Source organism: Balearica regulorum, chromosome 2 (genome assembly GCF_011004875.1).
Source record: "Balearica regulorum gibbericeps isolate bBalReg1 chromosome 2, bBalReg1.pri, whole genome shotgun sequence".
Taxonomy (NCBI): domain Eukaryota; kingdom Metazoa; phylum Chordata; class Aves; order Gruiformes; family Gruidae; genus Balearica; species Balearica regulorum.
This window is the reverse complement of record NC_046185.1, coordinates 37722525-37749513: the sequence shown is the minus strand read 5'-3', so window position 1 is coordinate 37749513 and position 26989 is coordinate 37722525. Positions and strand designations below refer to the sequence as shown.

Here is a 26989-nt window from a genome sequence, read left to right as displayed (position 1 = left end):
CAGTGCCATGATACAAGATAATATGCCCTGCAGAATGTTTAATTTCATTCACATGTGATACTGGAGCTGTCTTACACTGATAGCCATTGTTCTGTAGCAACACAGAAAAATATCCATGTGTTTTCCCATAGAGTACGCAAGTGTCGTGGCAGATCGTTGTGGTTAATTACTACATCTGTCATGCATAAGGGTTTATAATATCTGAAAACTTGTTCCAGGTCATTAGATATGACTGTGAAGATGATTAACAGAATGGAAGATCTTACATATGAGGAGAGGCTGAGAGAACTGGGACTGTTTAGCCCAGAGAGGAGAAGGTTCGTGGGCAATCTTATCAATGTTTCTAAATGCTTGATGGGATGGAATGAAGAAGAGGGAGCCAGACGCTTCTCAGTAGTGTCTGCTAACAGGACAAGAGGCAATGGGCACACATTAAAAGCATGAAATTCTCTTTGAACACAAGAGAATAACCTTTTACTGTAGAACATTGGTCAAACACTGGCACGGGTTTCCCAGAGAGGCTGTGCAGTCTCCATCTGTGGAGGTTCTCAAAACCTGGCTGGACAACCTGTCCTGTTGCCCTGGGCAGCCTGCTGTAGGTGACCCTACTTGAGCAGGGAGGTTGGACTAGATGATCTTGAGAGGTCCCATCCATCCTCAGTTATGTGGTTTTGTGAACAGACCAAAAGTTGTGTGGTATTTAGAGTCAACAGGACTCTAAACAGAGTTCAAACTTGGGCCTAACGTACCCTTGGACCAAAATAGTGCTTGTTGCATTCCAAAGTTAGCAACCCATGGGAACAATCTGATTTTTGCAGTTTCTCCAAACCTGTGGCTTTCTCCATAGGGAGCAAGAATTGCTGTCTCTCACATGCTAGCATAATCGATATACTGTTTTACATGAGTTGTTTCTGTATTTAAGACAGGTAGTACTATCTACTACTCAGGTTCCCCGATACATCACAGTGTAAAATCTGCTCTTTAGCTGCCTAAAACATTTTGTTCAGGGTGAATTTTTTCATCTTGTGTGCATGCTCTACCTTTCTTTTGTTTTATTCTTTTTTTTTTTTTTTCCCTAATTTTGGTGTAATGAAAGCTACAATTGGAGCAAACCAGCTTTTTCCTGAAACTAGGGGAAAAGAGTAATTTGCCCTTGTCTTTAGTACTTCAACCAGGTTGTCAGGAAAATTGGCTAAGCTTGTATGCACGTACGTTTTTCACAGATTGTGTCTGGTACTTAGAACTACTTTGCCTATCATTGCACATCTGCTGTGGGCTTTGCTGGGTTCAGTGGCCTTAAATGAGTCATAAAAATCTCTTCTATGCTGTCAGTAATGCTTTTGCTGGCCCAAATAGCCGGAGCTGCCTGCCTGAATGAAGGAGCAAGAATCAGTTGTGTGAGGGCAGCAGGAGTGTAAGCTGGGACAAGGATCACTTCGGCTTTAAAGTCTCTTGGCAATAAGATGACGAACATGTGAGGGAAGGGATTCTTATTGCTACAGATGATGGGGAAGAAAAAGACAGTAAGCTGCTGCTCTTGCCTCTTTTAGCCTTCACCTTGGTCTGTGAGTGCGTGTGTGGGTTGTGACAACTAAAGGCACATGGCTGAAGCCAAGAGCAAAGGGAAATGTCCGAAATCAAAAACTGTAGCGGTTCCTTATTTCTGCTCTCCTAAAAGAAAGAGAGGGTGCTGGCTGACAGGAAATTTAATGAGTTTGAAGCATCTGCCTATGACTGGCTGTGAAAGGGCACTCGTGTTTAGGAGTGGGAGAGCAATAGTGTGGTGTTCTACTCCAGTGGTTTTGGACCCTTTTGATGGTTATCACTTGAGAAAACTTCATCATGGGGTTCAGTGGATCACTTTTTACATTTTTTTTTTCTCCACACCTTCTCGGCGCTAGTGCAAGCAACCATGAAGCACTTAATCTCCTCCATAGGATCAGGGCAGATGCCACAGAACTATGGGACTTTGGTTCTGTGCCTCACTGGTGAAACTCACCTGCGAGGGTGAAAAAGTTTCGAGCTAATCATCAGACACATTGTCTATTTTAGACAAGTTTCATAAGGAAAGAAGCATCAATGATTGAACTGTGTTGGCTTTTCTGCCCAAGTCTGTTTTCAACCCATCAATTCATTTGAACCAGATTTGGCAGGGGAATGAGGTCCTTAAAAACATGAAATTCTGATTTTCATGAAAACCAGTGTCAGTTTTCGGAATGGACTAGTGTCCCACTGAGAGGACAAAGAGCTACAGTGAGGTCAGTAGGCAAGTTCGCAGGCTAGTCTGTGCATGGATAAATGGCTGAGCAGGACACACGTAGCAGAACCAGTCCCAGCAACTGCTGCTTCTTGCCTAGTTTTTATGCGAGGGAGCTGTGTGTTTGGGAAGGGGAGGATGAAGGGAAGCAGGACTCATTAAAAAGAAGAATGAAGAAAGGCTTTTTTATTTCTGCTCTTTGAGAAATATCTTGTAGGAGCTGTATTCTCTATTTCCCAAAAGATGTCTGAGGCAGACAGCTCGATGATGTCTAGTTACCAGAACATGAATGTCTTTGCTTATCTTCTCTCAGTAAGGACTCCTCACTGTCTCAGCTTGTCCTGCAGCTGTAGAAGAGTTTTCATTTTATTCCTTCCTTTTAGGATGTTGCAGGTTTAGAAAGACACTTTGATATGGCATCTTTAAGTTGAAGACCTGGATTTTCTTTCCAGTCACAGATCAAAGAGCCAGCCAGAGAAACCTTCAGCTTTCATCAGTGGTCTCAAAATTCACACGGTAGTGTCCCGACATTTTCAAGAAATCAGTTCCTCTTGTATGAAGTAGCTATATACTTTTGGCTAACTGTTTGAAAAGGTTACTGAATTCTTTTTTACTCTTTTAATGTATCATGCAAATCTGAACTTCCAATGTAGACAGGAAAACTGTATAACCTGGGGATTTTACAAAACCTTGTTTCAATAAACAAAAAACCCCCCCTCAAAACTAAAAAAACCCCCACAAACCTATCTTGGAAGAACTTTTCCTACTGTAGAATGTACTGTTTGTACCTGCTTAGCACATGCACATGCTTAGCTGCATGTTTGTTCAGAGGAATATCAAAGCACGTATTTGTAATCCACATCGGTTGTGATATACATCGTAATATACGTCTCGTGGGAAGGTGTGGAAGGGGAAGTTAAAATGGCTCTTTTGCTGATGATTAAACCAAAACAAAAACAACTGCTGATGCCTTGGCCAGCCAGCTTGCTGGGACATTTTTATAATTCTTGTGCTCTGTTGTTGGAGATCTCCAATTAGCCTCAAACCGGAGCTCGCAGCTTGTGTGTGAAACAGGCAGCTGCTGGCACGCAATCTTCCCTGAAGTTGTTTCCTTTCCTTTTTCCTGAGATTTAGCGAAGGGGGGGAAGGGGTTGGAGTCACATGGATACAAAGCTTTTGATTAATGTCCAAGTCTGTGCTGCTGCAGAGGCTTTCCACCCTCTCAGCTAACAGGGCGAGCTGGGAACCAGTGACCGCTCGTTTCCTCCAGGCTGTGTCCCCTTCCTGACGGGAAAGGAGCACGCACCGGGGTGGCTCCTCGCCTCCGGACCTCGGGCCGCTGCTGGAGCTGGGTGAGAAGGGGCTGAGGCTGCTGCGCCTCTGGGGACCCACCGGAGCCCGGCCCCGCTATGTAACTTAGCGGGGTCTTTTGTTGTCCTTGTCCGCAGCGCAGTGCCGGGGCGCTCAGGCAGCGCTGCCTGCAGCCGGGAAAGGCGCCGGGCTGGGAGCACCGCTCCTCTTCGCTGCACCATGACAGAGGAAAGCAAAGGAGAAGGCAAGGGGGAAAGCGGGAAGGACTTGGAGAAGCAGCTTCGCCTGCGCGTCTGCGTCCTCAACGAGCTGCTCAAGACTGAGCGGGACTACGTGGGCACGCTGGAGTTCCTGGTGTCGGTGAGCGGAGGGGCGCGGAGCCGAGCGGAGGGCCTTGACTCGCCCGCTGTCCCCGCGGGGCCGCGCTTGCCCCGGTCCCGGTCCCGGTCCCAGAAGGCGGCGCCCACCGCGGGGAGCGGGGCGGGCTGCTGCCGGCCGCGGGACGGCGGGACTCGCAGCCGGGAGAGGGTTTTCCGCCCCGAGCGCTTTTGCTTAGAAGGGAGGGAGAGTAGCAGGTTTTGAAATGGCTGGAGAGGGGTCGTGTGTTCCCCGCCCTCCTCGGAGAGCCTGCATTGGTGATCTCACTTGAGCACGGTTGATCTCGCTTCTCGGGGCATGGAGGCGGAGGGGGTAATGTGTTTCGGTTCAGGTCTGCCTTGGGTGTGGGAGCTTGTGGTCATTACAGGGCGCCGCAGTTCCATTACTTGCCGTAGCCGGTGAAACACGGCGGTGGAGGGGGGTAAGGAGGAGGACAGAGGGGCTGCTGGTGTGCAGCAGCTGCTTGGCATTAAAGCCACATGTGGCGTTCACTCCTGTCTTGTGATACAGGGTCAGCTGGGAAGGTAGCATGTCCTGGTGTAGGCTCTGTTGCAGCACTTTCAGCTTCCTTCTACATCTGACTGTCGCTGTTGATAGGATTATTTGTGCCAGGTAATACCCTAATCAGAAAGGCAGGAGTTTTCACTCTTTCAAAAAGCCAAAGTGACAGATTATTGCAGAGCAGATGCGGGCAGTGTTTCATTTGCTCATGGTCTTGGTAGCATCACTTTAGGACCCTGTTGAGATAAGTATGTCCAAATCAGCTGCTTAAACTTGCAAAAGATTTCGCAGTAGCGCCCTCTTACTTTTCTCTCCTCCCCTGTCCCATTGAAGAGGGGAAATCCTTCAAACTCCAAACTTCCTGCCTTGCTGCCTTGAGATCTGTGAACTTTCTGCTTATTATCATGAAAGAGGAAATTCTCAACTTGGCTGTGACAGGGAGAATAAAAGCACAGACACTGGAGTGAAATAAGATCTACAGAGTAGCTTATTTTCTCCATATGTTTGTCCTCAGCAGAACCATGAAAAATGGTAAATGGTCCAATGTGTTTTCTATTTTTTTTTTAAAGTTTAATATGCATGTTTGAGAAAGTGGCTGTGTGACTGTGTTTTACTTGCTTCCATTTAACAGTCAGATTTTACCTATTGTAAAAAGATATCTATCCTAAGGGAATGTTCCTCAATATTTTATCTTGAGCCGCAAATTTGGTGTATGTCAGAGTCTTAGATCATTTCAGCAAATTTAAAGAACTGGTAATATCTTCAGTTTGGGCTTCTACGGTTTAAGACATAACAGTTATTGGGTGTTCAGGCAGTAAGCGTTCAAGTCCTTCTAAAGAGCAGACTCTACATATTTCAAGTTGCTTCCAAATACTGAATTCAGCAATAAGTCTTTCTGTATTTTGGATCAAGATGATCTAAATAAATCAAATGGAGAAAGGGAGGAGGGCTGGAGTTAAATACCCGGTTCAACGTCAAGGTTTTCATATTCATTAGTGGTTGTGAACACAGTTTAAGTGATGGTTCAGAGATGTAAATCCTTCACAGGGAAATGTCATGGGTTTTAACTGTACCTCAGCCTTGGTTTGAGGAAACAACTTCTGAGCTTTCCTTTGTCCTACCTGCTAGGAGTGCTGTTGAGAGCAACTGTGGTGGTGGATTATGAGGGCCACTGGACTAGGGCCAGTATGGAGACCATCACATTTTTTTTACATAAGCTGTCAATACCATCATTGTGCTTGTTCCTCTGTTCTTGGTCTGGAGGCTAGATCCTCTAATTTAGGTGTCCTAGGCTTATGGTTCCCTTACTTTTCCATAAAAGGAAGGACCATCTCTTCTGAGATACAAACACCACCCCAGCTTAATTTGTTTCACGTCATGAGATGGTCTTGGGACACACAGCCTGGGTTCCATGTGGATGGAAGTGAACTGGAAGGTTTTCTGTAGGAGCGTATCCGTCTGCTAATGAGCGTGCAGTTCCTGGGACTAGACTAGAGCTAGTCGGCAGTGACAACCCCACCCCCCAAACTGTGGGGTCCCAGCACTGACTATTTCTCTGTCCAAACCCTATCCTATTTTCCAGGACGTCTTGTTAAAGTAGAGGCAGCCTCAGGGGTTGAAGTTCCAATAAAAGTTAAGAGTTAGGCTTCCAGGTCGCCTCACCACCATCAGTGGAGCTCATTGTGGTAGAAACCATGTTTCCTTTATGACTGAGAAGCTGAAGCCGTTTGTAGTCTTCCTAACAGTTTGCATGGAGTACCTGCAGTTTTCACTGTAGTTAATAGGAGCAGAGTATTCACTTAGATAAAAGAAAAAAACCTTGTGGTTTCAGGGTTAGAGCCTGTTTCTTCTGTGACGTTACAGAATGTAATCTTTTATGATGTGTACGGTTCAGACGGAAAAGTAGACTAGCACTTGTGTTGTGGTGGTGGGCAAGAGAGCTAACTTTTTACCCATTTGGGCTGCAATTTTCATTTTGTGTATATGCCCTGTTGAGGAGGCAGTTAAATTAAGGGACAGAAGAATTCAATTTTCTTCAATCAATTGTTCTTGCGTAGGAAAAAGGCAGTATATAAGTGGGATTTGTGTGGAAGCATAATGTACATCATACCACACCTAACTCATTTTCCTGAGTACTTCATGAGGTCTTGCCAAGTGATTTGATAATGTCTATGACCCCTTTGGCTGAGGCAAAATGACGCTGTTGCAATGGGCAGTATATAATATAAACAGGTATGGAAGTAAAGCGTAAGACTGATTTATCGGAGTGGTGGGAAGAGGAGACCCCTGTTGCTGATGCAGTCATGTTGGGGAAATTGAGCTTTGCCTGGCACAGCTTGTGGCTGGCTGGAGAACCAAGAGATTATAAGGAGGAAGTGACCTTGCTGGTGTGTGTCAACATGGGAGATGCTTTGCTGGTTTCCCTGCTCTGGAAACATGTATATTGTATGTTAGATTTACCTAGGTTCTTCAGTTTATATTGGCATTAAAGAGCGTCTCACTGAGGACAAATTTCTGGTTGGTTATTTAAAGTATTTTTTTCCCCTACTCCTCTGTGTTTCTCCATCCTCTAGTTACTGTCAATGTCGTGGGAAGCACCTTGGTTTGTGTATTCCATCTACAGATGGAGTTTTTTATGAACTACAGTATGAGGTTTCTGTTACAAACGATTGATACTTTACTGGCTAACTTAGCAATTGGCATTTTTTTGTTGCTGTGTGATCTCTCTGGTGATCATGTCATCTTACTATGGTGAAATCTTTGTTTTCCCATGAAAGAGAAGTTGTACTTGCAAGGATAGAGGAGAATCCTTTTTTTTTTGTTGTTTTTTTTTTACTAAAATGCACTTTTTGGAGGGGAGAGACAGCAACATTAGGTGAGTATTGACTCTGTCTAAAATAATTACAAATCATCCAACTGTGTAACTGAGTAATTAATATTACCTTGAGTGTTCATGGTTAAGATGCTTTTTAAAAAAAATTGTGACTTTATCAATATGTACCTTATCTATTTCATTCTTTACAGCAAATGACAAAGCATGTATATTTACTCTGCTCTGTGCAAAATTTCCTATTTTGGTGTATAAGCACAATTAGCTAGCTAGAGTAAAACTACATAAACTTTTCCCAGATTCTTACTGGTCTACGATTTTATACTGGGGAATATATTTGACTTTTAAATGAATGTTTTTTAAAAAATAATTTTTTTCTTAATTTGCTTAATGTTTTCATGTAAGGTTTCATTTACTGTATCAATGAGGATACTCACCTGAACCCTCAATGTACCAGTAGTAAAGAGACCAGTAAAACTGTGGGTAGAAGTTGCAGAGAAATTAAAAAGCATTTAATAGTAAAGAGTTGCCAAAAAGTCACTGGCTTAATTTGTCACCTTGTAACTTGGTACAAGGCTTAGTTTTTATGATTGTGCTTTACACTGACTGGCCACTAAAGGTAAACCAAGCCATGAAGAACTTTAGGATACAGGTAGACTGCAGGGAAATAGGCTAGGTACAATAGTAGGTAAATATATATATAAAAAAATAAATGTATGTATATATTTTGGGGAAAGAAATTTTATTTTGCAGTAGAAATTGGAAATGTAATAGATCTGCTACACTTGGTTCTTCAGGGGATATCCATGGAAGTAGAGTTTATTTTTCTATGACAGGGATTGTTTTTCTGGTGCAGTTCTGTGTTCTGGCAAATTGTGCATTGATGGGAATAGAAGCAGATGTTGGCACTTGTGTAAGCCTTCCAAAACCCCACAGCCTCAGCTGGGGTGACTACTTAGACCCTGAAGCAGCTGGAGGATCCCTGCTCCATAGTTTATTATGTAGACTATAGTATGGTTTATAGAGTCTCTTCTGTGAATATATATATGTTTCTGCCAGTTAACTCTCAAATCTCAGTTTAACTCCTACTGTACTGTTTTCTCCCCTCTCTTCTGCTTTCACTAAAGTGAAAAAGGGTTCGTTTTCTTTAAATGTGTGCCCTGTTAAGGGAAGCCGAATCCTTGCTTTTCAACGGGCATAAAGAGATTTTGTTCATAAGGTTTATTGCCCAGCCTTCTCAGTGGCTGTGTGACTCCTCAGGGTCTGTATTTCCCTGCCACACTGAGCCTTTCCTTTCTCTTGGCTCAATAGATATTTCTCTGATTATTGAGCAGACTAATTAGTTGGACAAGTGATTAACAGTAATAGAGACTCCAGGTAAACTTCAGTCAAATTCACTGTTACTAACCCTGACCAGCAAGAGAGATTTGTGTCCTGGATTGAAACTTCTCAAATGGTTATGCTAGATGATGAAATTAGGTGGTGAGCCTTTCACAAAGGAACCATTTTAAAATGATCTTTCATGTCTGTAGTCTAATACAATAACAACATGTGTGTGTTGTTTTTGTGTGTATGTGTATACATCATAGAATATCTCAAGTTGGAAGGGACTAATAAGGATCATCCAGTCCAACTCCCTAAGTTGGTTATATGTATATCTCAATTACGGTAATGATTAGTGACTTCATAATGGTTTGCATAATTGCATTTGTATTTTATAAAAGGGATTTAAATGAATGGAAGGGAAGGGTTTTAGCTGGCTGCAATTTTTGATAAGGTTATGTGATTTCCTTTCTCTTCAGGAAAAGAAAAACAACATTCTGTGGCTACTTCATCACAAAAAGTCAAAAGGAAGTGCAAACACAATTACCATAGAAAGTCAATATCTTTTCCATTCACTTCCAATTTCTGCTGTTTTTAACTGGCTTAAGAGTTACCAAAAAAACATGAATGTGGTATTCTATTCTTACTTGACTTTGCTTGGCTATATCAATAGCACCACCTGTGGTCTTTATCAGAGTAAGGGTAGCTGCTTAAAAGCTGTTTATTTCTTTGTAACCCCCACCCCCAAGGTTGAATGCTTGCTTTATGGAATGGATTAGCAAGAAAGATTATTCATATCTCTACTAGCTGAGCACAGAGTTGAAGCAAGGTATGACAATGGCAAAAAGCAGAGTTTTTTTCAGAAGATTTTTCAAGCACGTATGTTATCTTGTTCAGAAGCGTAGGGAAATATACTGCACTATAGACAGATGTTTCATACTTTTCAATGGATTTCCTCTTACTGCTCTCAGATGTACTTAGACTATAGTATGAAAAGCTGCTCATTAAGAAGAAAGATGGTTTGTTTAGCTGTTCACTGAAAAGTTTAAAATACTGAGAGGAGAAATCTTTGTTTCATAGCATTTAAGAAATGTTTCATAAGACTTACTGTAGACTAAGATGCATCATGCTGAAGACCATGATACGCTTAGGGGTGTTGTACAACTTCGTGGTTTGTCTGTATTTATAAATATCATCATATTTGCAGTGTTCCAGTTATTCCTTTGCTCTGCCTTATAGCTCCGTCCTAACTCTTCTGCCGCATATATTTCACAAGTTTGTAATGTGAGCTGCTAATTTGGAAGAGACTACTTGGAGGGGACCATCAATTATAACATCCAGATTTAAGTTACTCCATACAGTCTAATGCTGTTGAATAGTATGCTGTTTGCAGTGATTTCAAATATTTATGGAGACTTATTTTTCAACCTTCTTCAGTAGCAATTTTTGTCACAATTTTAAAACACCAAGTGCTTTGAAACTATGCATTCCACATTTGGTTTGTATTTTTTTGGTAGACTTACCATGAAGAACAATTTTGTCAAAGACGACGAAGTCAAAGTTAGTAACAGTATTACACTATAGGAGGAACTGAGGAGTTCTTCACATTGGAAACCAAGGGGAACTGTATTTTGGCCAAAATAAACAAATCCAAACTGGCTATAGTTGACCTAAGATACTGGTGGGGGCAACTTGCCAGTTTGTAGAAGGCTATAACTATGTGTCTGTATGTTAAGTATATGTCCCTGTTTGGAAAGAAATTGGGCTACCCATGAATGAAATACAGACTTGAATAAGATAATAATTTAGATTAATAATTAGAGCAATTTAGGCTCTACCTTTTTATACAAGTATCTTGAATGACTTTGAATACTTATGTACTTACGCATATTCTTTTTCAGGAATTTTTGCTTTAATACGAAACTATGTGTATATTGGTTCAGTTTTCTGTTTTGGACTAAGCAGGATTATCACTGTCTTTGAATAGATTGTGTGCATTGGTTTGGGATTCTAGAGTGAGCTTAGGGACAGGCTGCTCAGGAGGAATATAAAGACATGCAAGAATGGAGATAGCAAAGTCAAAGCTCAGCTGTCATTGAAATTGGGGATGTGAAGGGCAACAGAAAGAACTTGTGTAAGTACATTGGTAGCAAGAGGAAGGCTAAGGACAATGTGTGCCCACTGCTCGGTCGAGTGGGGAGCCTTGTGTAAAGGGAACATAGAAAAGGCTGAGGTACTCCATGCTTTTTGTCCTGGAATTGTCACCAGTAAGTGTTTCCCTTAGTTCTCCTGAAGCTTACTTGCTGATTTTGTGAGAATGTGACACTGCCTACAGTAGAAGGCGGCACAGTTACAAAAGGCAATTGGAAATACACAAGTCTGACATCAGATGGGATGCATCTGAGGAAGCTGGCCAGTATCAATGTGAGGCCTATCTGTCATCTTTGAATGGACACGTTGATTGTAGGAAGTTCCCCATGACTAGGAAAAGACAAATGTCAAACCTAGCTTCAGGAACATCAAGGAAGAAGATTTGAGGAAGTGTGAGCTCATCAGCGTCACTTCAGTCCTTGGGGAAGTGATGCAGTGAATCATCTTCAAAACCATTTCCATGCAGCTGATGGAAAAGAAAGTGATTGGAAGCAGCCTCTGGGATTTATCAAGGGTGAATCATGCCTGATCAACCTGATTGCCTTCTATGAGACAATCTTGGTGAGAGCCATGGATATTATTTACCTTGTGTGCTGGTTTTGGCAGGGATAGAGTTAATTTTCTTTCTGACAGCTGGTGTAGTGCTGTGTTTTGGATTTAGGATGAGAACAATGTTGATAACACACTGATGTTTTTAGTTGTTGCCAAGCAGTCAAGGACTTTTCAGCTTCTCATGCTGCCCTGCTAACTAGAAGGCGAGGGGCACCCAAGAAGCTGGGAGGGGACACGGCCAGGACAGCTGACCCAAACTGGCCAAAGGGATATTCCATACCATATGATGTCATGTTCCGTTTATAACTGGGGCGTGGGCTGAGAGGCATGGAAACTGGGGGCCTGGCACGGTAACTGGGGGTCTTGTGCAGCGGCATTTGGAGTGATGGTGTTTGTCTTCCCAAGTAACTTACGTGTGATAGAACCCTGCTTTCCTGGAGATTGCTGAACATCTGCCTGCCCATGGGAAGTGGTGAATGAATTGCTTGTCTTGCTTTGCTTGCATGTGTGGGCTGGGGGACTGGGCAGCTGGGGGTCTTGTGTAGCATCGACTTTGTGTGGGAAGTTGTGCTGTTCATCACTTGTTTGGTATATTATATCATTATCATCATCATCGTCATCCTTTTTGTGTTTGTCCTATTAAACTGTTTTTATCTCAACCCATTTTTCTCACTTTCTCAGTTCTCTCCTGCCTGGGAGTGTGTGTGTGAGTGAGCAGCTGTGTGGTGCTTAGCTACCGGATGGGGTAAAACCATGACACCCTGATTCAACCAAAGGCTTTGACATGATCTGACATAGTATCCTTACATCCAGATCTCGTCAATTTGGACTGGATAAATAGACAGCAAGGTGGGTGGGAAACTGTTGGATCTGTTAGACCCAAGGGAGAATTGTTGTCAACAATTGTCAACTTGTTGTCAACAGCACAAAGTACAAGTGGTGGCCAGTTATTAGTGGTGTTCCTCAAGAACCAATACTGTGTCATGTCTTCTGTAATGGTCTGGGTTACTGGTGGGATAGGAAGATGCACTTTGAGCAGTAAGAGGGATCTCAACAGGCTGGAGTACTGATGGGACCCTCATGGAGTTAAGTGAAGGCAAACACAGAGTTGTGCACTTGGGATGGAATAACCCTGTGCACCAGTACAGGCTGGGAGCAGCTTTACAGAGAGGGCTCTGGGAGTGCTTGTGGACAAGAACTAGAACATGAGTCAGCATCGCACCCTTGCAGTGCAGAAAACAAGCAGCCTCCTGGACTGTTTTAGCAAGGGTGTCAGCAATAGGTCAAGGGAAATTATTCTTTACCCTCTACTCTATAGTTTTGAGATGTTTGTGACTCAAATTTTGGTCTCTTTATTTCAAGAAATAAATGTAGCTACTGGAGCTAGTCTAGTGGAGGGCCAGCAAGGTGAGGAGGGACTTGGAACATATTGCTGCAAAGAAAGGCTGAGAAAGCAAGGTTTCTGCATCCTTAAGAAGAGAAGGCTCAGTGAAATTTTTATTATTGTCTACAGCTCCCTGATGGGTAGATGTGGAGAAGATGGAGCCATGCTCCTCTCAGAGGTGCACAGTGGAATAAGGAGAGGTAGTGGAAAATGGGAAATTCCAACTCAATGTGAAGGGAAAAGTATTGTTTATCATGAGGATGGTAAAAAACTGGAATAGGTTGCCCAGAGGCTGTGGAATATCTTTATTTTGTTCAAAGCTCCCCTGGGCAAGACTGGGCAACCTGTTCTAGTTGACACTGCTTTGCTCAAGCAGTTGGGCTAGATGACCTCTGGAGGTCCCTTCCAACCTACATAACTCATCAATTTTGAAATTTATTGGTATGATGGGGAAGAGGACAGACTGTCTTGAAGTTTCAGCTGTTGAGGAGAGCAAATTTTTCAGGGTTGCATCTCTACTTTGTTTCCTTTATCCTCTGAAATTGCAGTGCAGATGGCCAGGCTATACTGTTCAGCAAACAAATGTCCAAAATCCAAGAGGAAACTCAGATACACAGTTTTTTTCCCAATTGTATTATATTTGCTCAGGAAACAGATAACCTGGCACTTCTGTAATATTTTCTATTCAGAGATCGCTCGGTGCATTGCTGTCATTAATAAATCGAATCTGAGTAGTTCTACAAATGGGAAACTTAGAGCCAGATCTTGATTTTTGGGTCTCAGTGGAAGATTGTGGCAGAGCCAGAAATATAATCTGATGTCTTGATTCCCAGTTCAGTACTCTGACAGCAAAGTAGCCCTTCCCCTTTATATATAATTGATGTTAGAAGAATGGTTGTCTACTTAAAATGTCTGAGAAACTGCAAGTATCATTCTTCAAAACCAGCTTCATTTTGTGCAAGCTTTATTGCTCTTGTGATAGTCTTGTAGACTGTTCACAGCTGAATTTTTCCTGTTGCAGGAACTGAACTGAGATATTAGGGGTTGACACTTATTTTAGGTCCTGTGAGACCTCCTGATTCTCCTTTGTGCTTTTGGCAGCCTGGCTGCCAAGTCATCTGGCATACCTCATGAGCTTTTAAGTTCAAGGCTGAAGAACGTGAGTTTAGTGTAGGGGAAAAGGTAGGAGGAACAGCTAGAACTGAAGAATAGTGGAAAGAACAGTAATACAGTGTAGCAGGGTGGCTTGCTTTTAGTCATTTATGTGATGCAGGCCCCCTGACAAATTGATAATATCTTGCTGAATGGAGCAGAATAAATAATCTGCTCCTTGATCTTCCTAGGGAAGTTTTACATGCATTCTCACTTCAAAATGAAATCTGGCTGGAGCAGCTGATATTTGCACCTGAAGTTTAAATACGTTGTATGGATTGATAATGTTTGCTTTCTAAATACACTTTTGCCTATTATAACAGCTAGAGCAAGTGTCCAATATCATTGACAGGTGAATTTACATTAAATAAGTTCTTTATAATTTGCCCTGTGAAATATATGGGTAGTTTCTCAGGCTGTTTAAATGGAGTCATTCCTAGAGTGAGGGATGAATGTGTTCCTACATGTTGACTCAACAGTCCCAGCCTCCTTACGCCTAAATCAAACATGATGTGGCAGAAGAGCATGAGTGGAGACAGATAGCTCTTAGACAAGTTTCAGAAAATAACTTGTTGTCCTACCAAGTATCCGTGTTAGTAACGTGTTATAGGTGATCGCAACAGGAATGTGGTCATGTTTTGGAGAGCCGAGTTGCTTGAGGTGTGTACAGTGTCTTCTGTGATAGTTAAAGATAAGGTGTTAAGAGCTCCATCAGAGATAGAAATCAGTTTGAACAGCATGGATTAGGCAAGAGCAATCAGCTGGCAGGCTGAACAGAAAAAGGAGAAATAGGCTGAAAATATGGAGAATATCTAGGCCAGGAAGAGTTATCCATGAGATTTATGCCGTTAATCCTTATTGTAGCTAGTTAGGTATGAGCTGTGTCATGGGAAATTCTCTGTACTTGGGACTTCAGCCTCTTGGTAGATAATAAGGATGTTTTTATTTGCATCACAAAAAACAATTGAGAAAATGTAATTAGGTAGTGGCTGGTCAGAGCTTACAGGCTGGCTAGGTCTGTCTGGCTGAGGGACAATGACTGCTGTCATGTACTCGCAGTCAGAGAAACAAATCTAAAGGTGACACTTGGAATATATGTCTGGCTGTGACCTGTGAGTCCCCAGCTGAAATGGCTGGCCATATTTCACGAACTGTAAGTCAGAAAGGCTAAACTACAAAAGAGTTTTCTCACTTGGGCTGGAATTGTGTTTATACTTGTACTTGTTGTAAATGTCCAGTTTTTTGAAAAGCCTAATTTCTTAGCCTTACTAACTTCATGAAGTTGTGCTTACAGAAAGCCTTCAGATATGTGTATCTTGGGGCTTGTTAGGAATAGTTTGCTGGCAAGCAGTGAAGGGCCAGTTTGGTAGCCAAGTATCTGTTTTGGAAAGACTACCTTGTAATAGGTACAAACTGGTGAAGTAGATGAGACACTTTGAGACATGTCCAGTGGCAAACCCTGAGCCATCTGTATTTGTGTCCTCACTGCCTCTCACTCCCAAAAGCATGACAGTTCAAAATGTGTATCTAAAAAAAAGCTGGTTTTATGTTATTACTCAGCTAAAAATTCCGGATTGGGAATTAAGTTAAATACTGATTACTAGGTAACAGCATGAAAGTGGAGTGACCCCTGAAATAATTAATTATTTTGTGTTTTCTTTAACAAAAGATACCATAAGAATCATCAACTTCCCATTTTATGTTACTGAAATAAGCTAGAAAGTACTGGATAGAAGATGGAAGAATGCTAAGCAAGATTTCTCTTCCCTGGCCCTTAATACTCTTTCAGGATGTTCTCAGGTTCTTCTGTAAACTCAATTGACCATGGTTTTAATCCCTACTGTGACATTTTGAAAAAAATTGGGCACTAAAAGCCCAAAGCTGTAAAGTTGAAATGATGTACTATATAACAAACTGATTGATCTCTGGGATGCTATGAATTTGTGTAACCAGACTGGAAAATCACTTCATTTTATTGTTTAGTATGTGCTAAGTTACCTTACCCATGGAATTTAAGCATATGGTGTATCCAGATGCCTAGAAGAAATAGCATATGACAGGGTGCTTTGAGACAACATCCTCGGATTCTGTAGTGTGAGCATGGTAAAGGGGCTTTGCTGTCAGGGTCACGAAGGTGTTTGAGACTTAAACAGATGTGGAAGCAACTGAAGCTCTGCAGTGTACAAGATGCTTAAAAAAATACCAAAGCCTTACAAAGTAGATGGAAGGGAAAGTGGCACATACCTGTAGAGTTAGTGTTTTGTCTCTTGTAAAATCTTCATCGCTGATTACCTGCAATTTATCCTTTTATTGTCTGTGGGGGAGAGTTATTTTGCAGAAGCCATATAAAGCAGGAAGACCGTAAATACCTCTTGATTCATAGGATGTCTTTGTAAAAATGGCCACCTTAAATTTATAATGATAGCTCCTTCCTTCCAGTGTCTGCTGATTTTTGTTCCTGAAAGCTTATAAAATACCACTTGCAGTATAAGATAAAGACCTAAAAAGAGAGGTGTTGAAAGGAACCTGTGAATTGCTGCGATAGATTTAATAATACGTCTATCAGAGTAGTTTGTTTTTTTATAATGGTGGTTAGTAGTATTACTTAAGGAGGGTGCATCCTTCCTAACCTCAGGCACCAGTGATTTGGGGGCTGTCAGTACTGGAGACTGTGGATGTAGGGCCTGGATGCAAACTAAGTAATCTCTGAGTTTGTCTAATTTATTTTTGTACAGTTTGTAATTTTTTGGCACCAGTAACTTCTGAATGTGTTTCCCACAAAATAATTTCTTTTGCTCATTTTAAATGTCCTGCCTGAAAAATTCACTAAGTACTTGCGTCACTGTTTTTCTTGTTAAAAGTCCAAGTCTAATTATTCCTGTTATGAAAGCTCTTTCATACTTCTGATCATCTTTCAAACTCCTTTGGGATGAATTCTTCTGGTGTCAGTATGATTGATCTTCACCCTGGTTTCGTTCTTAATCTTCTGCGCAACAGTTTTCAGAGGGTGAAAATTAAACCCCCCAAATGTGTGTAATAGATGTTTGAAGTACTGAATTATGATTTTTTTCTTGTACAGAAAGATGTTAAAGAAGAACTCTGCTTATCCTCCTTTTCAAAGTGTAGTTAGCACCTCACTTAGGCCTTGCTTTCCTCTGTTGAAAGTGATATTTTGGGGAAGATGCTTGAAGAATGAGTTATAGCTGCTGTTTGCTGCTTCTTCGTACCATTCTGTTTTGCAGTGTAAAACAGTGTATGGGAAAAGGTGTGGAAAGAGTGAAATAAGAGAGGGGGAATACTGGAAACGAAGAAAACATCCATGAACAAGGTAGAAAAGGAGGACGGAATGGTTACTGGTTCTTCTGAAAATGAAAAAGCACCCCCTCCCCCTTGAAACATGTCAAGTATGTGATGAGATTTCCTCATATTGCAGTATATGTGTTAATGGGATAGATATGACTTGCTTTTGCAGTATTAAATGAGGTGCCACTTGGGGTCCCAGAAGTTAACTGTGGTGTTGGGTGGTTGAAGTGAGTGTGGCTAGCAATAACGTAGAAATACAGTTTCTTAGATACCTTCAAATACAGTTAGCTTGAGGTGAAAATATCCTTACCTTTCCATTTGGTTCTTGTTTGCTTATTTTCATTTATTTTATGATAAAACGTGAAGTTTCAATAATTATCGAGAGAACTGAGAATTTTTTTAACTGAAGAGAGCAAAATGTGAGCTCTCTTTAGCTGATCTCAAACTTACCAGTAAAAAAGACCGCCAGGGTTTCAAGCTGATGTGGCTGATTTAACATTTTGAAAGTGACAAGTTGTAGATTGCTTCATAATGTTGGACATATTTTTGGCAGAGTTGAGATCTGTGGGTTAAAATTACAGAAGAGACCTCTTAAATAGAAGGATCGTGTTGGCTGTTTTCTCTAAGTAGAAAAGTTCATTTTCTAGTAAGATGTTGATTCTGTAGTTCGGTTACACAGAACAACACATAACTACCATTAATAATAATATTGGAATTAATGAATGGAAATTACAAAATTAATTGGATATGGTTACCACATTTAAATACATTGTAATATACCTGGAAGAATTCTTTATGTGGGCAGGGGCAACAGAGTGAAGACCTGATAGCAACAACTTTTATTTTCATTTACTTTAAGGTTACTCCTCATTCATTTATCTCTTTGACACCGTGTGAGATCCTGTTTATTAAGAATAATGCCTGGAAGTTGGCAGTTATATTCTGTATGAGTGTGTTAATTTCTTCCCATATGCTAGGAGGTTGTCTTCACAGGAAATAAAGGGACTTTTTCCCATGTTTAGTTATAGTGAACTGCTACAACAGTAAGACCGGACAGAAACAATGGGATGGAAAGTTTCCTGTTTTCTGCAGATAGCGATGAGGTCTTTGGCCCCAAGGAAGGTAAAATTTTCTTCAGTTCGAGCGTGAATGCACAAAGAACTGGTTTTCACTAGTGTATGAAGTTGCTGTGATCTCTGTTGAAAAGCAGTAGTTCACTCGCTGAACTGTTTTACAGGCAATTTACTGTCCGTTCTACCCATCTTGATTACGTTTCAGTATTTGCATTTAGAAATTGCAAATTAAAGTAGGAAAAGCTTAAAGTTCCCTCTTTATAAACACTGAAATGTATTGTGCTGTGGTTAGAATGCTTTTGGGTAGTTGATGAAATAAAGTTATATTAAATAATCCTCACATTTGTGTGCCTACTATGGGCCTGACTCTGACATTCCCAAAAGGGAAGCAGAGGAGGATGTCAACATAGCAGACTTGGAAACTTTTCAAAAAAATAAGGATTTGAACTGCGAAAAAAAAAAAAGAATTGTGCTTTGGTTTTGTGTTTTTGGCATACTATGCCAGGACAAAAATTGGGAAAAGCTGATGAATCAGGATCTCAGCAAACACAGTGATGAAATTGTCATGTGAAGCTGAGGATTAATTACACTGATATGGCTACAATATAAGCTGTGGTTTTCTATACGTAGGGAAGAACAAAGGATCTGATCGTCCCCCAAAAAACATTGCAGACCCCCTTTAAAGTCAAGATGCAGCCTGATGAGTTTGTAAGAGATAGCTTGTCTTTAAATTTCATATACATATATTACAGAACACTCCTGTGAGTTGGTGATGTCCTTCAGCCATGATTAAAGTTTATTCTAGTTGGAATACATGAAAATAGAAGTTTAACAGGAGCTGTAGTACTGGTACAATTAATTCATCATTTCATTCAATAGACGAAGTGAAGAAACTTTCGCCAAGTTAAATTTTGGGGTTTTTTAGAATAGAATTCTATTTTATAGTTATAGTAGTTTATCATCTGCTACACTATCAATTTTTAAATCAGTAAGTTGACTAGTTACTAGTTACTCAATCTTGGTAAGTTCTTACCTTAGATTTTGTAATGCGATTTTAAAAGTTTACAATCCAGTAAAACATAGGTTTTCCAAATCGGTTTGGAGGATACTTCTTCACTGAGAAATGTTTTTGATAATGGGATCCTTTCAGACACTTGCTTGGGTCTGAGTCAAAATTTTCAGGTGAATTGGTAAAAAGGAATTGCCTTTTATCTTCTGAAGCTTCTCCTGTTTCTCTGTCAAACCTATTTTATATATAAAAGTGCCACTTTACAACAGTTATCAATGGCAGTGTTACATAAAATACTCAGTTCTCCTGACATTTAAACTGTTTTTTATGTAGGTTACTGTATGGGATGTGTGAGCAAGTGTTGCTTTCTGCTGGCAATTGCCGTATCATGAAAAATGAAGTTAATTTGGGCATCTTGTGAGAAATGTGTGCTGGAAATATACTGGTTCAATTAGATTTTGTCTGTATTACAGCAGCTTCCAGCACGGAAAGTAACAATGAATTTTTGCACTTGTAACTTTTACTAATAAAAAAAATTAATAGCTAGATTTGGACCAAATGGTATTACAATATTAAAAAAAAATTAAAATATGATCACCACAGCTACTACTATGTATTTGCATATTGTGCATCTTTGTACTGAAAAATTCCCCATACTTACTTGCCAAGTATAATTTGGCTTTTCACTGCAAGAACTGTTAGATATAAAACAGGATTTTGGCAAAATGTTATTTTGTGTCTAAACTGTTTGTTCTTCATATGCTGTTGTCTGTCTTAATGTGCCATGGCAATAAAGGCTGTAATGGCTATTCGATTCTGGTTCCTGTTGTCTTGCAGCCACCAAACAGCTCTGGGCTAATACAGTCCCTGACTTTCCCATTTATTTCTAAACCTTTTAATTTCACGGACTAAACATTTCTCATATGCTGTCTACTAGTAACAGAATGAAGCATTCACTATAGTTATTCCATGGACTTCCCAAATGAATTTATCAGTATATCACAGCACTTCTGGTTATTGACCCTTTATTCTCCCATTTATTCAAATTTAATTTACTTATTTTTTTCTTGCAGGAGGTTATATTGTTCTTGATAGATAACCGGACTTAAGAGAGATTTGCAGCATTCAGTGGCAGTAGGGAAGCTATAGCTTTGCCGTGCACTATGGATGGGAAGTGAATATTTGCATCTTGAATATTCCTATTGCAATATGAAGTCTTGTACGGTGAAAGATTTGAGTTTTTTCCTGGTAATGAAAAATGTAAATCAACTGCAGGCTTGCCACATGCAACCAAATTTTAAACTCAGTTCATTTCTAAGGTTTTGAGGGAAAATTAATCATGACTGGTGCAGAGAGGATATTAGAGTAATAGTTTTGGCTTCTAAAAAGCCCCTACTAATACAATAAACCCCAAGATTTTAGGGGACTGATGTCTTCATGAATTTTCACAGTTAAGAAAAGTGGATACCAGAGGTGCTATCAAATCTTGACTTTCTCTGTAAAGGCATTTCGTATCACTTTATTAATTGGTTTCTACTTCAGTAGACTGGCATATACAGATATATGTAGCCCTCCATTCCTAGTATGTCTCTAATTCTAATTTACACACATCACAAAATGTTATGCAGATTGTAAAACCATGATAAGTCATGAACAGACCTCACATATGAGTATAGTTTGTCACATTTTAATTGTTACAGAAACATCGCTAAAACAAATTTTAAACCTTTCATTTTCTCCCTTTATTTTATGTCTGTTGTTTATCACATGCATATTTTCTTCTCTGGAAGTTTGTATTTTTTTTTTCCTTTTTTTCCGTGTTTTGTTTGTTGGGTTTGTTTTGAAAAGGTTGGTCTGTGGAGTTTAATAACATCTCATTGATATTTGAATTCAGGTCCCATATTTTGTATCTGTGGAGAAAGTATATTATATTATAATTTTTCTCCTTTTCATTAAAAGTGTACAATAAAATTGTTCAAAAAGCACTATAGACCAATGGTAACTAACCTATTTGAGCTTGAGAGCTAAAGATAGTACTTCAAAATATTCAAGGGCTATAGCAAATCTTGGAAGAATTTTCTCTGGTAAATGGTGTCAAGAGATTTCAAAATCCTTGTGAAATCCCTGGCTGGTATGTCCGCAGTGGGCATCAGCCTGTCACTGCTGGTTCTGGTGCCTCTGACTGACTGTAGCTGTGTGTGCACAGGCTGCGTCCAGGGAACAGAGGAGGAAAAGTCAGTGGTCCAGGTGAATCTGCTCTTTCTAGGGGATGATTAATATCCTGCTAAAAAAATGGATAACTAGCATAAATTATGACATAACCTGACGCTATGCCAGACTAAGACAAAAACCTGAGGAACCAGGTTGGTGGTTAAATTTCAGGTTCTCTTCAGATCTCCGGCGCAGATCGAAAACAGTTTGTCTACCAGTGTTCATGCTACTCCCAGCTGTTCACATGGGGACAGGACTTAGGCAAGGCACTTCAACTCAACCTCTGGATGCATTTACACTTGGTAATTTTCTCTTTTTTTTTTTTTTTTTAATGGTCTTTTAATGACTGCTGTTCAAGACTTTGCCACCTGGCCTTGGGGAATTAGATACTACTACTCGTGCCCCACAGAGGCTCTGATTTTTTAATTAAAAAGCCTATGTCTGATTTTTCCCTTAATGAGAAAGAATTGCTTCAGTGATAAGTACTTTGATAATGCAAGAATGAAAATATGTTTAGATTGCCCCTAATTTTCTGTAAACAAACTTTTGCAAAATAAACTTCAAAATGTGTATGCTCATACTTACAAATGTCCCCTTAATTGGAAATTACAAGAAAATAAATTTACCTTAGATTCTGGGGTGGGGTAGGGAACAGACTGCTTGACCCCAAATCTGTCTAATACCAATTTTATTTCCAGGTTCTTTTTAGACAGAGGGAGGCAAAGCAATACTAAATCAGAATAATAAAAGAATTATGGTTGTGTAATATGTGTATATGCAGATATGGACAGGGGTCCGTCCTAACCTGAGGCATCTACTAGAGATGCCTATTTTTGGAGTTGTTTATCTAGGTGGTTAATGGGGGAAGAGAAATTGCCTCAAGGATTAATTCAGAGCACCTTGGTTAGGAGGCTTTCTGTCTCTCTCTTTTTTTCACTCAGTTACCATATTAAATTAAATACCCTTCCTAAATGCTGACCAATAGAGTTTTCCTTTGCATGATCCATTTTTCTTCATTGGTGTTACTGCAGCAGCCAAGAGTTCCATCAGATTTGTCTGTAATTTTTCAGCTTTAGATCTCCCTTGAAAATTGTTCTTATGCTGTAAAGAACTCCTTTATTCATATTTCTTTTTCACTTTCAGTCTTTCCTGCCTGTCCCTAGTATAGATAAAAGATGACAGTTTCTATAACCTCTCTTTGGTAACTGCAAGAATGAATTCATTAAGTGACCGTGAATAAAATATTTAAGTTTCCAGAAGTGTACTTAGCGTCTGTGTTTCTAAGTACTTTTACAGGAGCTACTGTATGTACTTCTAGCTCAAAAAATCCCTAAGAAGTTAACATTATTCTGAAACTCTAGTGATGCAATGGAAGTGCTTTGTTTTAGTTTAACTAAATATTTACTTTGAAAGTCCAAATTTACATGAGCCAAAAAGACTGTTAATGTGTATTGTAGATTGTGTATGTTGATAATAGCGCTGGAGAACACATAATGGATAAGTGTTCTCAAAAATGCCACAGTTATTGTGAGATTTGCATGTTATTTATGGTACATTCAGGCTTTCATTATTTGGAACAACTGGAACTCAAACCATGCTGTTCCTGTCAGCAGTGCCACTTCTTGCTGCGGGGGTATTCTGATGACTGGCATCTGGAGTCGTTGCTGAATGAAATACGGGGAGGACTAGAGACAGAGACAGATGAATGCGACGGCAACTGCTAGCCCTGCCAATAACAAATTGCAGACAAAGAGACTTGTGTGTCTGGAATTCGATTTTCTTAGCTTAAGCATTTTAATAATGATGGGTAACTCTAAGTTTGAATGTGTACCTATGGACTCTGGAAGCTTTGTACAGGTCTCCTGGATTTGGTTAGGGAAATAGCACGAAGGGTAAATGTAGCTGTGTCCTAGTGATGTGTCTGAAATACTGAACCTCTAGCTACTTCTGTCTGAGGTGGATTTGCCTGCCGTAGTGCAAGAAAACATGATGTGAACAGCTGATCCGCCGTCCTGTTGAACAGGATCACTGGTATGAGAGAGTAGCTATCGATACTGCTGGGGGAACAGGCTTTCGGAACCTGGCTGAGAAAACTCTTTTGGAAACAACAGAGAGGGCTGGTTACTTTGAAGGTACTGCAGGGAAAATATAGCAATGGGATAAGAGAAAACACAGTGCTTCAGGTTTTAATAATATTTTAAATAGAAACTGGTGCCTTTCAGTGAAATGTATGTGCTTTATGTTAGCAAAAGGTAGCTAGATAGTGTTTTATTCATTTTATTTTAAAAAAACCCCACTCGTTTGATCTCATGGTGTAGTATTTAAAGTTTTTAAGATGAAAAGAGGTAAAATTTTTATATTTTAATAATTTTATAGTATAGAGAAAACAAGATGATGCTGACTTTGTACAGCACACTGAGTGCTAACTTCATTCTGTGTGTATTTAAGCACTCAGCACAAATGAAAAGCTTATCTTTATAGTTTTATGGCCAAGTCAGTAAAGCACACTGCATTTGCTTTTAATAAATAGATAAGATGCAAGAATAGAGTTCTGTGTGTGTTTGGTCAGGAAACTGGCACCTTCATATTTTGCAGAACTTTATTAAACGTGAGGGAGAGGAGGGCAAAGTGAAGGATGTGGTGGGGTTATTTTCGTAATGTCGAAGAATGGGCTTTTACTCGTCTGTGTGAATCCAGTCAGTTCAACCAAGTGAAAAGCTCGGAAGCGCTCGGTGGTGGCTAATTAGAAGCCTCCACCATTGCTGCCCACAGAATCTGTTTGCACTCAGTGTTCTTGGCACCCTGCACACCGCTGCACTGATTTCACTCTTCATCTGCCACCTCTCTAGAGCCACTAAGCCTATTCCAGACCACAGCCTGAGCAGGATTTTCCAAGCAGTTACATCTCTGATAGCTCGGACTGTTTCAGTAGCAAATCTTAAAGCTAGGTTGGGAAAGACTTAGTGCCTCTTCTCCCGCTCAATGAATGTGTCAATAAATGCAGGATCAGGGAGAGGGAGTATAAAAGCAGAAATCAACAGAATTATGAGCTGGGAGTGGAAATGGCAGCAAGGGAGGACAGGCAGAAAAAGCCAATAAATTGTAAGCAGAAATCAATACATAAGTACACTTCAGTGCACTCTGCATTAAAAATTTGGACTGAAATTCTGGGTTCCCAGGTCTTCCTGTTTGTTCCTTAGCTAGAAATAGTTGTGAAACACTATGAAAGTGTGACTTGTTTCTCTGGTAAACTCTGAGGATTACTTAATCTATTATTATTACCAGTTAGTCTACTGAAGCAGTAGAGATTTCTGCTGTGAATGTAAAAGCTAATGACTTAAGCAGAAGTATCAGTTTACATGGCAGAGTGTATGTTTTTCAGCTTAAAAAAAATACTAAAACTATTACTAGAGGTTAGCATACTTCACTGCTCATGTCAAGTGAGTTGGACAGAGAGCGGCAGGGCAAGATCAGTCTTTGTTGGAGCGCCAGTGGCTGGCATCTGTTGAAGTTCTGCTAACTGTGGTACGCCTCCTCTTGGTCATTTTCACTGTCATCATAGGAACAACTTTTTTTTTTTTTTGTATAGGATCTACTTGGTGTTGTAGATAAAGAAGTAATTTGTGCAACAGTGTTATGACATCAGGGACAACTGCTCTTTCAGTTAGCCGAAATATTACTCCTGACTCTGCTTCCGGCCATGGTCATCTCTTTGCTTGACCAACTCCATTTTTTTGCAACGGGCAGGGAATATGTTTTATTGAGGATCTCTCATGTGACATGGAATGGGTGTGATCACAGTAGAAGTCCAATGCTTTTAGCCTTTGTATCCTTTGATACGAAATGTTCCTCTGAAGACAGCTTTGAGTCCTGTCTCTCAACTTTTGACGAAGCACCTCGTGCTTCATCTTGCTGTCTAATGTATCTTTGACTGTGGGACAAAGATGCCATGTGTGTTGGATGGAGGGAGGTGATGAGGGAAGCTGCCTCTAGAGTCAGACTGGTCCTGTGCCTGGGAAAGGTTTCTGGCATGGGGTGGAGATCAGTAACCTTCCTCGCACTGGAAACCAGAAGCTTCCTTGACAGTTTGGAATTGATCTGTTGTGGTCTTTGTATATTACTGTGGGTTACTTGAGATGCACTAGAGTATTCTTTCTTAGTAAAATGGGATGCTTTTTAAAGTAGTTTAGCAAAGTAGAAGTGTTGGTTAATGAAAAATGCAAAAGCCCAAAGGTTTAGTAATATTTACTATTTGAATGGAAACCTATCTGCATAAATTCTGTGGGTAGAGATATAAAAAGAATTTTTCTCTGGGAACAGGAAAACTCGGATATTATACCAAGAAGTTTCTGAAAATTTAAGTGATAAACTTGAATTACGTGCTAGGAAGTTTAGAAAATTCATATTTTCAATAAGAGAAAACCATTAATATAGTATTCTATGGAAAATGGTGGTATTTTATATTTTATTGTATTAAGTATATACATTTAAAATTGTTTTGAGAAGTGCATTATTGAAGTTATTCTAAGTAGTATTTGAACGTAGTTCAAGACCATAGATGAGCACTAAACAAATGCACATTTGAAACAGACATTGTGTTTGTTCTTGGAAATTTTTAATAGCCTGTTCTCCAAGTCTGACTCAGCTCTTCAGTCAATTAAATGAATTACTCAACAGCAGCTGGTTCTTTATCCAGATTCAGCAATATTTCATATTTAAAATTTAGCATGTTATGAGCTTTTTTGGTTAAGTAGGACATCTATCACTAATTTTGAAACAAATGTGAAATTCCATTAGCCTAAATGGATTTTGTATTATTTTGTATCTCCTGAAAATTCACTGGTTATAGTACTTTAATCAAAAACATCTGGTAGTTCTTATGAGTGAATAGAAGAATAGGGACTTTGCTGTTAGAGTACTTGTATGGTAGTAAGGTTTTTTTGGTTTGTTTGTTTTTTCTTCTTACCAGTACATCCCGATACAAAAACAAAGTCAAACCTGTACGGGCAGCAGGGGACAGAGTCTCTGGGGTTAGCAGTAACTTAGGAAAAATATGCAGAGAGGTCAGAGAGCAGTTTAGGGGCCTATTTATCAAGGGACTGAGTCAGGAGGGCTGCCTCGCCGTCGGTTCACAAGTTGATTCAGAAACCAGGAGCGAAAGCCGCGGGATGGAAAGCGCAGCTGAGATCTCTCAAGCGAGCGCATTGATGGCACTGAATGCCTTTCTGGGTCACGGTCCTCTCACCAGCAAAGGGTTGGATGCCCGGTTCCCCAGCAAAGGGAAGGGCGAAGGGCCCAGCTCGGGGCGGGGGGGAGGAGGGCATGTGGCTCACGCCGTTTCATTCACAAGCACAAGCATGGCAGAGGGCCCGGACTCTTCATAGAAGTCCTGCACAGCAGCTTTCAGCCTAAATTCATGCCACTGATTAGATGCAAAAGTTTCTTTTCATTCATAGCAGCCAATTCGTTCCAGCGAGCAGAGAAACATAACATAAAGTATAGAAAACACAGTGAGCGGTTGCCAATTTCTAGGCAGATTAAAACCTTTTTTCTG

The 26989-nt window shown here is 40.3% G+C and overlaps 1 protein-coding gene across 2 annotated transcripts in view; it reads left to right on the top strand.

Annotated features, from left to right (window-relative positions):
- Nucleotides 1-3442: 3442 nt before the first annotated feature.
- PREX2 (phosphatidylinositol-3,4,5-trisphosphate dependent Rac exchange factor 2) overlaps nucleotides 3443-26989 on the top strand; it is a 188498-nt gene continuing 164951 nt past the window's right edge. Inside the window, exons 1-2 of one of the 2 annotated variants that reach the window (XM_075743930.1) lie at nucleotides 3443-3609; nucleotides 3706-3928. In XM_075743930.1, the coding sequence (XP_075600045.1) occupies nucleotides 3788-3928 (141 nt within the window). In that variant the 5' untranslated portion in view covers nucleotides 3443-3609; nucleotides 3706-3787. The other variant, XM_075743931.1, reaches the window with a different exon arrangement.